Raw genomic sequence first — 17,868 nt, 5'->3', positions numbered from 1 at the left:
GCCCGTCCTCGTATTGCCGTGTGCTTCCTGCTTACTCCATTTTTCATTAGTTCAGTCAGATTTAGGAGTCTGCACCTCGGCCCTGCTAGCACCCTCTGTAATACAGCTCCCATTGTCCTGTTCCACTCTGCCGGCTCGCTGCTAACGCTAATGCTAAAGAGATTGTCCTTCACATTCAAGTGCGTACCGCTAGCTAGCCATCTATTTTATAATACATTCAAGGCTATTCTCAATAATAACGACCGTGAACTCATATCAGGGGCTGTGGAAATGCATGAGGCAAGGTATAAATATGGATGAACTGATATAACTTTCTGGGTGAAAATACGGTACCTGCAAATTCATTCACTGTTCTGGCTGGATGCTAAAGCCTAATTGGTTGTTAGGGCTGTCAATCAACGTCCAATTAAAAGTGATTGGGTAAGTGATTAAAACTAGAGTGCAAAATGAAATTCGGGCTTGTAAAATATCCCATAAAATGTTTTAATCATGTTTGTTTATATTGCAGAGTTTATGAGCTGTGCAAACTTGGCTATAGAAAGTGGCCCGTAGTAGAGGATGGATTTTGTTTTCGTTTCATTTGAATTTTTGGGGAATTTTAATGCACAATTGTCTTTCTTGACCCGAGTAATTTCCTTTGTGAATCAAATCTGTCAAAGTCACACAGATTGAATAAAAACTCGAGACAACAATAAGAAGGTGGTGGAGTTTGGTTTTTGCACTTAAATTATTCAAATTGGGAGACCAAAAGAATTTAAATTTTTCAGACTTAGTTTCTAAAAGTAGAATACATATGCATCTTTATTAAACAGATGCATTATTTTAGTATTTATTATCTGGAGAAAAATATTTAATTTGAAATCTGATTTTGGTCAGTGATTTTCTAAATGAATGTTGCAACCATAGACTGTATGTATAAATGGATGTAGCTAACCTGCTAGCCAGTTCCGAACAGGAAGTAAGCAGGGACGTGCTTCCGGCTCCATCGACTCTGGCTCCAATTCACTTTGCATTGAAAAACTGTGGCCCCTGTCTCTGTAACTGCTGCAGTGAGCCTCATCCTTTTGGTCTTAAAATGTTCATATTTACCCATAAAAACATGATACTGCTGTTTTTATTTCGCTATTTTGTCCGTAAATCAAGATATGAACATTAATAACAGACAAATCAGGTGCCTTCTTTCCCTGAGGTCGGTCCCACTAGTGTTAGCAACAGGTGTGATTGACAGCATTACTAAGTGCCCGTTTCTTGCTATGAGTTGCACTTTTTTTTTCTTTTCATATTTCGTCCGGGGGTGTGACTTATACTCAGGTGCGACTTATACGTGGAATATAAGTGGCATCTGAGTATATACTTTCACATCTTCGTTACGGTCACACTGACAACCGTGTTTTTTTCATTATTATGCATGTTTTGACTTATATTATCGACTTATAGTCCAGAAAATACGGTAATCAACTTTGATATCCCAAACGTCCCACTGCTGCATTCTGTAAAGCTTCTCTCTGTAACTTTTCTGGTAGATGATCTGCCACCTCTGTATCCTTGGAGATGTTATTTCTTTGCCTGGAGTGTTCCACAGTATGGCATTAAACTATCTCCAAGGAAACGAGCAGGTGTCAACCAGCTCACAATGTTTTTCAATGCATTTTTGAGCATTAAAAACAGTTATGATGAAACAAACGCTAAATATATGTTTGATGACAGGTCACATATCGTACCTTTCACCAGAAAAGTTCCGCAGTGTATGTTTAAATAACGCAAATATGACTGCCTGGTGTAAATATGAAATAAGCAGACACGCTCCATCTCCTGTCATTTATCAGGCGCCAGAGGGAGGTTTGTTTAAGACTACATTTTGGCTGTTGTCTTTGTTGTTATCACTGTCCTGAGGCTACAGCTGCAGTGTAACATCTGCTCCTGAACACACACACACACACACACACACACACACACACACGGACCACACACTCATGGAGTATATGTGAGCGGACTTTAAGAAGTTTAATCAACAACTCAACTAAAGTAAGCGCCCACACTTTATAATAATGATGTGTACATGTGCAAAAGCCTGAACAACATGATCATTTAATACACACAGTTACTTTAATGAGAGTGTCTTAGTAAATACGAGATTAAAGGGTGAGGGGTGAGGCTTTGTTAAGAATATTTATGGTCTAGATAATATTAGTGTTGGGAAGAATACGTAAGTAAATGTATTTAGTTAGTTAGTTCTGTTACATGGACCAATCAGAGTACTGCGTTCTGAATACTCTGAATACTTCTACACTGAGTTGTATTATATTCTAGTGTAAAATCAAGTACCTCCAAGTATTCCTTATTCCTTTGATTTAAAAAAAACAAAAAACAAAAAAAAACTAACTGTATTCTGAGTTCCACCATATGAAAGAGTATCCAGTATCCAGAATATGTATTTTCAGTACACGTATTTAGTTACTTCTCTACACTGGTTATTGTAAAGTGGTGCCAAGTGAGTACTCTTCTGTGAGAAAATCTGGAGTATGGATGTGTTTTTGTTGAAGTGTAAAATATAAATGGTGCTTGAGACAGAAGTGTCCATGTCGACAAACTGTGACTCTGCAAATAAAAAGTCTAATTTCTTCTGTTATTTTATTATTAACAGGTCTGACTAATTCAATCCCAAATGAATTCATTAGAGGGAATTTAAAGTGACAAGTTTAAGATGCACTATGTAACTTTTCTGTGGACAGTCTATCAGCTTGTTACCATGGAGATGTTATTGCCTTGCCTGGAACTTTCCACAGTATGGCGTTAAATGTTTCTATTGCCATGGAGACAAGCAGGTGATGCCAGGTGTATGGAGAGGTGACCCTGCCCACCGTGATAATGCAGGGTGTGAAAAGTAGGGTTTTAGTGGTAAAAACACCTAACTGAAACTTTGCACTCTGGGGGTGTTGTACATGTATTTCTACTGCGGAATGTTCAGCACACATTTACAGACAATTCCAAAAAGTTAAAAACTCAAGATTTATTATTTAAAGTATTAAGTATTTAAACAGCACATTTTCAAGAGCTGTGATCAAGATGAGGGTTCATGGTGTTGAGTTTGATTTTCAACAAAAAGGTGAAAGTGACAAACTGAAAAACCGTTGGCTAATGCTAGCTGTTAGCTTGTGACTGTGACTTTATGTGAGAGAGACTTGTATAACAGCACAGATCAGCTCACCTGTTTGTTCTTTCTGGTCAGATTATGTTAAAATAAAGCTGAGTTTAAAGTATCAGAGTTTTAGACAGAGTAGTGCTTTCAGTTAGCTCTACACTCCCATGGAATGTTGATGACAACAGCTGCCACGTATCAGTTTAAATACATGATGTATTCAGTGTCATATACTGTGAAACATATCAGGCAAAGTAGTAACATCTCCACTGAGACAAGCAGGTGGCAGAAGATTTATAGAAAAGTTACAGAGTGCCTCTTTAAGTTAATACATCTACTTAATAATTTAATACTCACTACTTACTTTTAATACTCAAGTCACTTTACGAAGATGTTATATTAGAGTCTATTTTTTAATATATTTTTAAGTATATTTTGTAAATTATTTTAAACTATTTATCTATTATCTTGTTTTATTGCATGTACCATTTTCCTTCTGTTCTTTAACTGTGCGGTGCAATACTGGAATTTCCCCACTGTGGGACTAATAAAGGCATATCTTATCTTATCTTATCTTATCTTATCTTATCTTACTACAATAGAAGAAATAAAAAACAAACAAACGTATATGTCATTACCAAATTACCAAAAATATACGTCTCATGGACTTATTGACACCCTGCAGTGAAGAATCTTGGGATGATTGTGGACTCTATGTTCACACTGGACAAACACAGCTCTGTCATGTCCCGCTTCTGTCAGTTGAGGCTCTTTCTAAACTGAAGTCCTGCCTTCCACATGCAGAGTTTTTGAAAAAGCAGTCCACACATTTGTACCGTTGTGCCTGGATTATTGTAATAGTTTGTCTGTGGGGCTGGACCAGGGCTCCCTGCAGCGTCTGTAAAATGTCCAGAACACTGCAGCTCGTCTAAGAGCTGAGACACATGAGGCCTGTGCAGCTGCTCTGGCTCCTGCTCTGGCTCCTGTTTCATATCGGCTCAATTTAAAATGTTGATCGTGTTTAAATGTGTCACTCTATGGGTCCTCTTTATCTGAGAGAGTTACTGCAGCTCTGTACTCCACCCAGAGGTCAGAGGTCAGCTGACCAGCTCCTGCTGTGCCCAGGGCCAGGCTCATAACAGAGGAGACAGAGCCTTTTCTGTAGCAGCGCCCAGACCATGGAGAAGCCTCCCTCTGCCTGTCAGATCCTCTCAGTCTATAGAGCAGTTTAAGACCAGAACAAAAACCCACCTCTTCTCCCTGGAATTTGGTTCTAGACAGAATATCTGGAGTTTTACTGTTTTATTGCCTGTGTCTTATTTTATGTGTATCTGTTTTTGTTTGTTGATGTTTATGTGAGGCACTTCGAGCAGCTTAAGTTGTATTTTAAATGTGTTATATAAATAAAATTGAATTGGACTCATGTTGGGTATTAAAGGCGTCATAACAAAAGGAATGCTGCGTGACCTTAACCTGGTGAAGCAAGGCATCATGGGACGCTTGGGGCAACTTCTCAAATGTCTTTACATCATCATTCAAAACACTCCATCCTTTTGTTGGTTTTCTTTTTTTTAAACATCAGAAAGCAGCGCCTCTAGAGTCAGAGCGAGGGAGAGATTTCTGTAACTAAACGACTGCAACAAATCCTGTTAAAATCCTTTTGGGCGCCACGGCAACAGCGGAGGAGCACGTTTCTCCAAGGCACAGGCCGGCAGAGGGGAGGAATGAGGGGAGGAAAGAGAGAGGAGGAGAGAGAGAGAGAGGGGGGAAGAGATAGAGAGGGGAGGAGAGACAGAGAGGAGGAGAGAGAGAGAGAGAAGAGAGAGGGGGAGGAAAGAGAGAGGAGGAGAGACAGAGGGGGGAGAGAGAGAGGAGGAGAGAGAGGGGAGGAAAGAGAGTGGGGAGGAGAGAGAGAGAGGAGAAAAAGGGGAGTAGTAAGCAATGGGGGAGAGAGAGAGAGAAAAGAGGAGGGAGGAGAGAAAGTAGGAAAGGGGGGAGAGATCAAGGGAGGGAGAAAGACAGGGAAGGAGAAAGAGAGGAAAGAGAGGAGGGAGGAGAGAAAGGAGCAGAGAGAGGGGGTTGGGGGGAGAGGAGAGAAAGGTGAGGAGTGAGAGAGGAGAGGGGGGAGAGTAGGAGAGAGAGGGAGGAGGGGGGGCAGAGGGAGTGTGAGAGGGAGAGATAGAAAGAGGATGGAGAGAGGGAGAGTGAGGGGGAGAGACAGAGGGAGAAAGAGAGAGGGCAGAAAAGAGAGTGAGACAGAAGGGCGTCTAGGGAGGGGGGAGAGATAGACTGCATGGGGAGTGTATTTGTCTCTCGGTTCCTGATGCTACAGAGGGACACACCAGGGACAGTTTATGCTCTCAAGGCAGTGAAGTCACAAATGAACTAACAATACACTGCAATTAGCCCAAACAGCTCACATAATGAGCCAGTGCTGATTTATCACACGAGGGGAAAAGGATCTGAGTTACACTAACTCTGTTTTAGCTTCAGTCGGCCAAACTGGTGACAAAAACTACTGTATTCAAAGATACAGCAGGAAAATGTCCACAGCATTTCACTTCAGTATTAAGTTTTCTGAATCAACTGACAAACTTATTTCACTTCAAATGAAGTTTTGAGTTTTGTGCTACTTCTTCTCTCATCAGTAGAATATATGTGTTTGTAAAGTACAGGAAAAGCAGGCCAGACATCCCTCCAGTGAATGAAAGAGAGGAGAGCAGTGTGTAGTTTTTTGTATACTCTTTGGTTCTCAGGATGAGGCAAATACTTCATTAAATTCTCAGAGAATTTAATGAAGTATTATAATAATAAGTCCCAAAGCCATAATTTAAAAAGTCACAATTTAAATTAATCCTTTATGTTTTGCTTCTCAGACTTTAAATTGTTAAATTGAAGTTTGGACAGGGATGGAAAAAGTACTATTTTGTTACATAAGTAAAAGTACAAATACTGTAGCAAAAAAAAAGTTAAAGTATCACATAAAAAATCTACTTGTGTAAAAGTATTAAAGTACCTATTTAAAATGTACTTAAAGAGCAGATTTTGAGGTCTTATAAGGCTTCAAATGTAATTATTTAGATACAGATTTCTCCCTGTTTTCTCTTTGTATATTTGTCTTTCCTCAAATTATGAATGTGTTAAAGATAAACCCCTCAGCCTTTTCAGCAGGTCTTAAATGATAATAAAAAATACTTTTACTTTTCATTCCTGATCAAAAATGTTGTGGAGTAGAAAGCACAGATACCCGCTCTCAAAGTGAAGTAAAAGTAAAACATATCCAGACTTAAGTAAAGTACAGATACATCAAATTTGTAGTTAAGTGCAGTACTTTACTAGTTTTACTTTGTTACGTTCCACCACTAAGTTGGGACCTTAAGAAAACAGCCTCTACAATCCAACTTCTTCATTACAAACATGAGTCCAGATCAGTCGTACTATCTTCTCCACAGTATTTCACTTTGCATGAAATTTTTCTGCTGAAATGAAGTTTTAAAATGGCTGCCAACAAGTGCAGCTAATCCAGCCCTGTGTCTTTAGGCTCTCCAGTGTCTTCATGTTTTTTCCTCCTAAACTAGTTTTCTGGTTCTGATTGCTATTTACATATTTGAGTAAATGAGGCCGGGATTGAGTTGGGTGATTTGTTTGTCGATTTCTTCCTTGCATTCCCTCCTTTGGGCAACAGATTAAATTAATGTTTGTAGACACTGCGGTGCCACACACCAGCAGACAAGATATCCTGCAAAATTACAAAACGCGGTCCAATTACAACTCTGCAAATATGGGCGATTCTCCCTAAAAAGTCGTTAGGGTGAGGATGCAGATTTTGGTTGTGGGACGATAATTAGCTTAATTTGCAGTGTTTTCTGTTAGCATAGTGCAACAACACAATTATGTTTTCCATGAGTTTTTCAGACCACACAGTTTAAGATGGAGGTGTCACATTGCACTAAACAGGAGCTGGGGATAATCAAGTTGAAATATACACCCAGAGATTGCATAAATGGTGGTATCTGTATCCAGCCTTCGACTATTTGCACAATAAATCATTAAAATGAGCTAAAAACATATAGGGCTAAATGTATTCCAATATTATTATGTCTTCTCGCCTTACAAAACAAGCCAAGTAACCAAATACATGTCCAAAATTGGATTAAAATGATTATATATAACGTTTTTTCTCATTTGATGGAAACATATGTCAACACATTTCAAACTAGCCAAAGTTATCAACTAAATATTTGGAAACTCTCTCAGTCTCAGTTTCACCAAAGGATTTTGTACTAAGAATTTTGAGAATCCTTCTATCAAGTGCTGCCCATTTGTCCGTCCTATAGTTATATATAAGATTTTTGCTATTTGTAACTTTCCACCTCCTGCTTGTCTCTATGGAGATGTCATTGCTTTGCCAAGAATGTTTCACAGTACGGCTTTAAAGTGAGATGTTTTTAGTAGTAAAAATATCTCAAAAACATGCATTCTAACTGTGAGGGGGCACCTTTTCACAGATCTGACCTATGACCAGGCTTAGGGTTTATACCTGTTTCCTTAAATGGAGCTATACCAGTTTAATTCCATACTGTGTAACATTTTTTTCAAAGCAATAACATCTCTGGAGACAAGCAAACTGCGACCCATAGCCAGAAAAGTGACATAATTTATGTTTTGTTTATGTTTTTTGTTGTTTATTCTAACTAAACAGACTTATTCAAGAACATGTAGTATTATGTAGAACACAACAAACAAAGCAATGGTCTAGACTGCAGTTCAATGCACAGAATGTGGAGGTTTTCGCACTAAAATAGGTCAGCTTTTTGCCCCATACAGTCATTCGTACTCATTCTCCCTCCACTCTCCTCCATCTCCTCCCTTCTTAATTACCTGTTGAAGCATGTTTGGCATATCCCACTGGTTTGGTCATTACGGGCCTCTGTAGGAAGAGGCTTACAGCTTAAGACATGTGAGCGTGTGTGCGTACCTGCGGTAAATGGGGGCAAGTCTTCCTGCTGGGTTTGAGTCCCATCCTGCCATCGGGGGGCGCTCTGATGTTGAAGAGGGTCTGGAGCGCGCACTGTGCCGCTTGGATCTTCGCCAACTTCTTACTGCGACCGCAACCTTCGAAAATACGTCCGTCTACTCGTACCGCCATGACGAAACTACGCAACCTTCGCCCCTCCGCTCTTTCGGACAAGCAGGCGTAGCGTAGGCCCGGTCTTAAGTCGTTGAGTATTGCTACGGGATTTTTTGGGATGACTTCTTGAGGGACGATACCGCCTAGTCTCTGTTGAGCTTGGACCATTAAGTCTAAGGTATGTCTAAGTAAGCTCTCATGTCTTAACAGTTCATTTGAGAGTAGATCGTTGCCTGGGTTGGACTCAAATTCCTTAAAAAGCGTGTCCGGAAAGTCCGCTTGATCCGAAGTGAAGTCCGCAGATGGGTTGGTGATATTACCCATCGCCAAATGAGCTTGTGGCGCATTCGGAAACTGCACAAATGATTTCAAAGCCAACTCCGCCGCGCGCATTTTCGCTTTTTTCTTCGTAGGACCCGTACCTTCGAACGTCAAACCATTCACCTCGACTGCGATGGAGAAGACGGGAGCGTGAACTGGACCGGTTTGGGACACCATACGATATTGCAACCCAGGTTTTAGTTCGTTTAGCTGGACCAAAGCGTTTTTAGGAGCGTCAGACCAGGAGAGTTTTTTGTAGATGAGTCGTAGTTGGCACATCGTTGTCACATTGTTGTCCTCCTCTAGGGGCCGCTTGCGTTTCAGACCAGAGCTGGAGCTGCTTCGGGAGGATTCGGAGCAGAAGAGGGAATCAGTGGAGCCCAGAGAGTGCTCCTCCAAGTTGTCGATGTTGCGGTTTTCTTTCACCTCTGCGCTGCTGGTACCTGCAATGAAATCAAGAAATTAGCAAGATGTCATATGGTGTGTAGGCATGGGAGTAAAAATAAAGGGATCTGTTGTCCCGGGCCCCAGGATCTTAGGGGGCCCTGAATCAAAACCTCTACCTATTAATTTATATTATAGGGGGCCCAGGTGATCCTCCCTGTCGACGGACCATTCGCCTCATTACCAGAAGGTTAAAGATTGTAGACTTTCTTTGAGGACTATATATGTTTTTGTGCTTTCATTTAGTTTAGGTTAGTTTTAGACCATTGTGGAATATTCCAGGCAAAGCAATGACATCTCCATTGAGACAGGCAGGTGTCAGAACTGCCACCAAAAAGTTACATAGTGGTTCTTTAACCTTTTCAATCAGAATACCAGTGTGACCTAAATTCTCCCATCACTGAATGATTACTGTGTTACTTTCACATTTATCACAGTTGAACAAAAACCATGAAGGAAAATCTCTCCAGGCGAATCGGCCGCTCTGTGCACAATACGATATAATGAACAAGTGCACAAGAGCTCCTCAGAACCAGAGCCTGTGTACTGTGTTTGAAACCCATAGACAAACTCTTAGAACATGGGATGTTACATGGAGAATCAGTCTGGTAATCTGCCTCCCAAATCAATGTTTTTTTGTTTTTTTTTACCCAAATAAAGGAACTCGGAGCCCCAACTGGCTAGGGTGTAGAGGCAATCTGGTTTGTAATGGGATCCGGGCCAGGTTTTGATTTTGGAGAGGATGGAGGATGTGGGAATATTTCAGGATATTCACAATGGAATTTGGTTAGCAAGGAAACTGCAAAACTGAGCTTTTTGATGTTATTATGTTATTTTTCTCATCAAAACATAACTGGGGTTGTATTTTGTTTCATTCACATGTCTGAGTAATCCTGCATGTTTAGTCTTTCTTCCTCTTGAGAGCTTGCCCTTCATATTTTCATACAGTGGCAATTAATTCCCTTTAAACATGCGTTTGTCAGGAGGAGTCTGGATTTTTACCTGTAACGCAACAATTCAGGCAAAATGCAAAGAGAGTATTTTTGAGCGCTCAGAAAAGACAACTTTAGATTAATGTGTTATTGAAACAAGCGTGAATGAAGCAAAATACAACTCCAGGTATGTTTTTGGTGAAGGGACAACAATATAACAGGGTGTAATGTTAGCAGTTACTTTTTAAATACACAAATATAAAAGCTAACAATGTTGGACGATTCCTGTTAAGTAGGTCTGCTCCCTCTAAGCACTAAAACAAAAAATAAATAGATTGTTAAATTTCCCAGGATTGTTACGTCACATGTAAAACTCTGAAAATCTTTTGCATTGTTTTTAAGTCCACAAATCATCACCAAAATCATTCTGAGCGTTTCTGCCACCAAATCATGTTTATTATAACTGTATGCTTGTGTTAGCATGTCGGAAAAGAAAAAGGTTGATGACTCTAGTTGTGGAGTGTTTTTTTTTTCCCCAATAGTAATTCCATCTGCTGCACCAGTATTCCCAGTATTGGAGCACATTTGTAACGTTCCAATACTGGGAACTGGAACAAGGTGTCTATTATATTACTATAATATTACTATTTTAAGTTCTAATGCATGAAACAAAGCAAAGGTACTTTCCATATTTAGGATGTGGTTGCTCTCGGGATTGGGAAGTAAATCTGACAAAAATGAGAAAAATAAAGATATAACTAAAGTTCCCTGGGCACATTTGATTCCCTCTGTAGCCAGTCGTATTAACCAACTTCACAGCAGCCCCTTTTTGATTGTGACACGAGCTGACACCCGTACAAATCAAATCAACCATTTTCAAATAATTAATTAAGAGTCTGACAGAGCAATCAGCCCCATTTAAATGCAGCACTGATGGAGCTCTGCTTAAGCCTCATTATGTATGCACTTTGAGCCTCTGCAAAACAAAGTGACACGTTTAGCACAAAGAAACACTCCCAGTTTCACTCGGATTTGCTTTTGACTCTGATCTTGGACTTTTATTGCTCCAGTTATCTTAATTTTTTTCAAATTTCATTATCACCAGACGATACGTTTAAAGATGCACTATGTAACTTTCAGGTAAGGGATCTGCCATCTGCCTGCTCGTCTCCATGGAGATGTCACAGCTTTGCCTGGTGTCTAAATTAAAAGAGGTTACGTTATCGGTGGTAACTTAATGTACTTTACACTTTATTCAATTACAGACACTTGATTGTCTCCATGGAGATAGGTATGTTTAATGCCATACTGTGAAATGTCTCAGGCAAAGTGACCCTAGTGACCCTCCACTGAAAAAGTTAGTGAACTTTTAACATATTTTTAAGAAAGAAAGAAATGAACAAAACAAAACTAGAACTTATCATTTGCTCTATGTTTTTGGTTCCATTTAGAAACTATTATTTTACTAGTTTCATAATCACAACATTTTATAGACCAATAATATTAAAGAGCTCATATTACACTATTTTCTGATCTATTTTATAATGTTTCCTCATCACAAACAGACCTGGAGTTGTGTTTTGTTTCATTCACACATGTTTAACACACAAACCTGCATATTTAGGCTCTTCTCTCAAACCGAAAACACTCCATTCCACTTTGTGATGTCATCATGTGGTAATACAGGAAGTGCTCCACTGTGTTTGTAAAGTCCATACACCTTCTTTAGAATGATTTGGATAATTTCAGCTCTGGAATTGCAAATCTCTGCCAAACAAAAGGTAAAAAGGAGCTGCTAACTTGAAAACTACCACTTCATGACATCACAAAGTGGAACAGAGCATTTTGAGCTTTTGGAGATGTAGCCAGACTAATAATAAAGAGTTACTCAAACATGAATGAAACAAAACACAACTCCAGGTCTGTTTTTGAGGAGGTAACAACATTATAACATGACTTAGCGCTCACAAGAGTCAGTTTTGTGTAATATAGTATGTTTAATGCAGATGGAGGCAGCTAAAAACAATATTATTAAAATGCTAACTCCACTATTTGAGATGTTGTTTACTTAAATTCACTTTATTTTTTGCTACATTTAGAAATAATTATGAAGACCGCATTCAAAGCTACCGTATAGGCACGTGTACTGAGTTCCTATCTCATATAATAGACCCAACAGTAGACCGCACATCGCCACGGTTACAGTAGTACTATAGTGATGTCTGACTTACTGAGCGTATCCTCGTCCTCCTCGCTGGTCCCTGGACTCATGTATTTGAATGGGGCGATCAAAGCCGACAGCACGCTCACTTTCTCTGGAGAGAAGAGACAAGACAAGTCAACACACACGCACGCACATCTGAGAGGTTTTATCGACTACAACACGACACACACGCACACAGCAGCACACACACACACACACGGGGTAACTGTGACTGAGGGGAGATAGAGGTTAAGCGCTACAACAATATGATGGCTGTTTTTTTAGAGTTCAAAACCCAAAATGAATCAATAATAAAACTTCAATTTCATGAAAAAATTACAAAAAATTTGCTCAGATTGTATTTTGCAAATTGTAGCTAGAAAACTTTGTGGTTACTTTTAACAATATGATAAAATTTGAGCCATAAAAGACTGAATTAGAAACTTCTATGACTCGTTACAGATGCAAACTAAGTACTTAAGTGTTTTTTCTGCTGTTTATTTCTCACAGCTCATGTTTTTTATAGTTTTTGTGATTTAAATTTGCATAAATGAGTTTCAGTATTATAGTTTATCGTCTATATTTACTTCAATACATCGCACTTCAAAATGTGTTATCGTTACACATCTATGGACAACACTAGTTACTACTTTCAGTACTACTTATAGTCTAACCAGTATTTGATTTTTAGCTATTTAACGCAGGGAAAAGTATATAAAAAAAACACATTGTAGGTTTTTTTTGTTTTGTTTTTTTCAAATATATTCACACCTTTTCGCATTAATCCAAAATCAATACTTATAATTAACACAATACTGCAACTTTACACCTAAGGACAAATAAAACTAGACTTGATTCACTACAACAGAATGATCTTGGTTAGATATAAAGTAGATAAAAAACTGTTTTCAAAGTTCCGCTCATTCTTATCATCTGAACCCTGAGATGTCCTTCGCTGCACAAACACATTTTGATGTTTGAAGTAACTATTTGACCTCGCTGTGTAGCTGGATTGTTCATGAGAATCCATCTTGTACGGCTTCCATGTCCCTTCTGATCAGTCCGTGTCCTCACAACTCCTCACGAGGAATGAAAAGTGTAAATATTTTCTGGCAAAAACGTTGTATTAACAATTTCTAACAAGGTAACAAGTGTAAACATAAGTGTGATGACGTCAACTTTCTACATTTTATATATATACACACAGAAAACATCAAATATATGAAGTAAGATGTATAGATTTATATACAGCTGTCCCAACAAGAGAGAGATGTGAGAAAATGTTAATGCCTGTGTGAGAAAAGTGTATAAAGTGTGTGGTGAGGGGTTTTACAGCCAAAAACATATAGAATAATTGTAAAAAATAAAGCTGATACTTTGCAGATTTCACCTATTGCGGGTTATTTTTAGATAAACAAGGTACCACTGTAGTAGAAAAAAGGTGAAAATAACTCTACTAAATCTATCAAATCCTCAAAGTAGCCACCCACTACTTTACTACTACCCCAAAAAACGTAGTAGTAAAAAAACATGAATGAGAGTGCATGTGTCCAGACTTTGGCCTGATGTGTAGTGTATATATTTGTGAGGTTTTCCCCCCATGTGTTCTCGTTTGGACTGGGCAAAAAGGCTTAAATGTTGGTCAGTTGTATCTTTTGAGAATCTGTCGTTCAAAAAAGCACGAATATTAAATTAAAAAAAGTGAAAGTTGCATCATAATCTCGTCTTGTTTCGTCTTGTGTAAAGTGTGTCTCATCTCACTCTTTGGTCAGAATTTGAGCCAATCGCAAAAGCTGAGAGTTCGTCCATAGTGACAAGCACCTGGTCAGAAAAGTTACACAGTGCACCTTTAAAACTCTCAGGTTTACAAGCTCTCAGTCAATCAGTCGACTTGCTCCAAACTTTTTCTTCATCACCTCCTCTTCCTCTCCCCTCTCCCTCTCCCCTCTCCCTCTAACCCTCTCTCCTCTCTCCTCCCTCCCTCCTCTCCCTCATCTCTCTCTCTTTTCCCCCTCTCCCCTCTTCTTCTCCCTCGGGGGTAGGCCTGTCCAGGTGTGCGTGTTGTTTACAGTATAGAGCCTTATTAGCGCCATCGCTTGGTCTGGTGCTCTCGGTGCGGGTGCTGAGCAGAACTGACAGGCCGGCCAGGATCCTTCATTACACCTGCTCCCTCTCCACAACATCAGCTAATCATCAATAAAGGAGAGAAAGAGAGAGAAGGAGGGAGGCAGGAAGAGAGAGAGAAGGGGAGAGAGGTAGGGGGAGACAGGGAGGGAGAAAGTGAGGAGGGAAAGACAGTTAAAAGGAGAGAAGTGGAGAGAAAGTACAGAGACAGGGAAGGAAAGAGAGAGGAGTGGGAGAGGGTTACTGGGAAAGAGAGTGAAGGAGAGAGAGAGGAGAGCGGCAAAGGGGAGCAGAAGAGCAAAAAGACTTGCACTCTAAGATCTCTTGATAATGTGTGTAGTTTGCAGTTTCAAAGCCGGAGGAAATTCTATGCCAAGATAAAGTTGATATGGACAAAATGTTTTAGTACAAGGTGTAGGCAGCTGAGAAACTGCATTACAGGAAGACTCCAGCAAAAATAAGATCATTCATTTAAGGTGTGTTCACTCTCGGTCCATGATTCCTAGTCTATTCCTGATGATTTGGACAACGATCTGGACTAGACCAGGACTAGAACAGAACCATTGACCTGGTCAGAGCAGTCATCTTGGGCTGTATAGGCTGTATAAATACTTGTCCGACTAAAGACCTGTGCATTGATCACTCCATGGAAAGGACAAAAAGTCTCTCCATCCTCCGACAGAATACAGTGCACTGACAAGACAAGTACTAGAAGTACTATGAAACTGCATATTTGCGTAAAAGGCAGAATAAATCCACAACTCATTCCCCGATGCCCAGTTATCCATATAAAGACTTTATAGCCACAATCAAATCATTTGTGGTGTGAATATAAACATTTGAGTCCACTAACACACCACTGATGAAACATTAGATTATAGATGATCTGAAACACTGTATGATGGCTCTTGTCTGTCATTGTCTGTTTGAGGGACTAAATATTTGACTTTCAGTAAGTCCTGACCAAGCCTCGCCCCAGCTCTGAGATGAGCCCTGAGCGCTGTACCACAGGAGCTCAGGGCTCCAGGTCGCCCCAGTGGGACTGGTTGAAGGATGGGTCAAATGCAGAGAATGAATTTCTCTCACAAGGGATCAATAAAGTACCTTAACACATTTATCTTTTTTACATAATTGTTAAAGTATCTGAAAAAAATGTTTCTTGTGTGAAAATTGTGCCAAACTTTTGGATGGAATTGTCCCGACATCGTCACTATGGAACTCTCTTGAAAAAAACTCTCTACTTCCTGTCATTTTCAACATGTTTTTAAACTTTTCTTCACAAACTGCTTCTTGTTCAATATAAAACTCATTTATATTTAGGTGTTACTTCATCAAAATGAGAGAATCATAAACCCACCGTACACATTTCACCTTAACCTAGTTATAATGCAGCTGATGACACGCTGCAGAACCACAGCTCCGTCAGCGTGTGCGTCCCTGCTCTGTGGTGGAGGAGAGATGGAGGAGCTCTGGAGGCTCTGGGGTGAGCCGGGGGTCGAGCCTCCAGCGACACAAATCTCCCTGCATAAACGGCTCTGCATTACAGCTCCATAAACATGTTTGATAAGAGGCAGTGAGTGAGGCTGAACACACTCTGAGCTGGTCCACGTGCACCAGCGGGCAGGCCACAGGAGCGTGCACGTGAGCGGGGCGGTTACACAGTACACTGCAAAAAATCAGACAGGAATCATCGAGGGGAGTTAAGTTTGACAAGGCAGGCAGCTCTTGTATACGTGTTTAGGCAATGTGGAATTATTAATACTACATAATACTAAAGGTTCAGTCTGTCTTTGGCTTAAAACGGAGCATTTTTGGAGCGCTTGCTTACCTACTTTACATGTTTCGACTACTTCCTGTAGCCTTCCTCACAAGCGTAGTGCAGTGATGGTGCAGTGATGTATTTTGTAGGCTGCGTTACTTGGTTTTGTCAGACAGTAAGGGAAGACTACGCCCCCTAGAGTCCGTCAACTTCCCCAGGACTGCATCCCATGTGTGTGATAAGGTGTACGCTCCCTTGTCCCGATTTACGCCCTTGGACCCTTGGTGATGGGTCGATATCGATAATTTCCACATCTCAGCCAAAAATCAAATCACCCATTTACTTCAAATCCATCCTGACAAAAACGTTTATTTTTTTATTGGAGTTTAGCAGACTTTTTTCACCCAAACGCCAGAATCACATGACCTGAAAGTAGAGACTACGAATTCAGTTTGCTCTGTGAATGAACGCACTATAGAGTCTGCTAAATAATGCAGACTTACGTTGTGAGTGATTGAATATATGCAAAATAGATAGGTTTAATGCCATACTAAGGAAAATATCATCCAGGTAAAGCAAAAAAAAAAAAAAAAAAAAAAACCCCAAACATCTCCACGAACAGTTACAGTTGCATCTTTAACATCAAATCAAAGTCATTTTAATTCTAATCGAGTCTTTTTTTGAGAGTGTAGTAGCGTGCACGTAACAGGGAACAGCTTCACAATACAAACCTGTGACCTAATTGTGGCCTGCGACACAAAGGCGGTAATTTAAACCTACGAGAGCCCCTCCACAAACAGGGTGATTATCTGAGCATTTCCAAATCAGAGCCATTCTTCCAAACACGATTTTTTACAGTAAACACCACAATGTGCCAAAGGTACAATGGTGAAATTAAAGGTGTTTTACAGTGAATAGAGTCGTCATGACTGCACTTAGCACGACCAAAGGGCCATTTAGGCTAATGTTTGGGCTCCAGATGTGTTTGTGTGTTTGAATACAGCCAATTGAAACACTCACAGGGAGATTCTACAGTTTAATGATGTGTAAGGGTGAGCATCCATTCATCCATTCATCTGAGGACAATGATGTTTACAATAAGCAGCAGGTTCATCTGAATACTCTGAATGCATCATGTCAGGCTATTAGACAAAACAAATGTGTGCTCTATCTCACCCCTGACCGCTATTATATTGAATAACATAATTAGTACAAATATATAACTAACAATCATGCAAGAACTTCAATTTTTGGTTGCATTATAAGACTAATAATATTCTAAAACTGCTGAATTTCTGTGTGTACGAGTGCTCCTGCCTGTTCAGATCTGTTCTTCCAGATGAACATTTTTCGTCAGAAGGTGTTCAGTACAAATATGTTTGTAGAATGGGTCATGAATGAGGCCCATTAAACCTGGAGTTCTGAGCCAGGCCCAAACACAACCATTCAATCAGATTTATTTCAGTGATACATGTGAAATGAAGGAGCTCATTGGTCGCCAATCATTTACAAACAAAATCACATTTCTCTCAGAGTTTATGCTTCGTTCTTTAATTCTGCAGAAATCAGAAGTCTGTTTTTCCATCCCCTGTGATATTTCTTCCTTCCTTTTTCCTCATAAGCAGACATGTTTGTTTTGATATAGATGGACCATGCCCTGATTGGCTAATCCACCTGTCAATGACCCCCATCTGAACTCAGGGACCAGACTCATCGATGAATATTGTAATTATTGTAGTACTGTGTATTCTGGATCTGTGGCAATGCACATGTGACATAACTTTGCCAAGTTGAATTCTTGTGATTTTTGTGATT

At 39.9% G+C, this 17,868-nt stretch overlaps 2 protein-coding genes across 2 annotated transcripts in view; both read right to left on the bottom strand.

Annotated features, from left to right (window-relative positions):
• idi1 (isopentenyl-diphosphate delta isomerase 1) overlaps positions 1 to 17,868 on the bottom strand; it is a 491,925-nt gene that overhangs the window by 126,943 nt on the left and 347,114 nt on the right. The gene's annotated exons all lie outside the window — the stretch shown is intronic.
• adarb2 (adenosine deaminase RNA specific B2 (inactive)) overlaps positions 1 to 17,868 on the bottom strand; it is a 304,726-nt gene that overhangs the window by 84,684 nt on the left and 202,174 nt on the right. Inside the window, exons 2-3 of the mRNA XM_033985811.1 lie at positions 12,199 to 12,282; positions 8,118 to 9,034 (exon numbers count right to left, since the gene is read on the bottom strand). Of these exons, the coding sequence (XP_033841702.1) occupies positions 8,118 to 9,034; positions 12,199 to 12,282 (1,001 nt within the window). The remainder of the gene's footprint in view (positions 1 to 8,117; positions 9,035 to 12,198; positions 12,283 to 17,868) is intronic.

This window comes from Periophthalmus magnuspinnatus, chromosome 20 (assembly GCF_009829125.3).
Source record: "Periophthalmus magnuspinnatus isolate fPerMag1 chromosome 20, fPerMag1.2.pri, whole genome shotgun sequence".
NCBI lineage: Eukaryota > Metazoa > Chordata > Actinopteri > Gobiiformes > Gobiidae > Periophthalmus > Periophthalmus magnuspinnatus.
The sequence above is the reverse complement of the archived record's forward strand: the minus strand, read 5'-3'. Positions and strand labels throughout refer to the sequence as shown.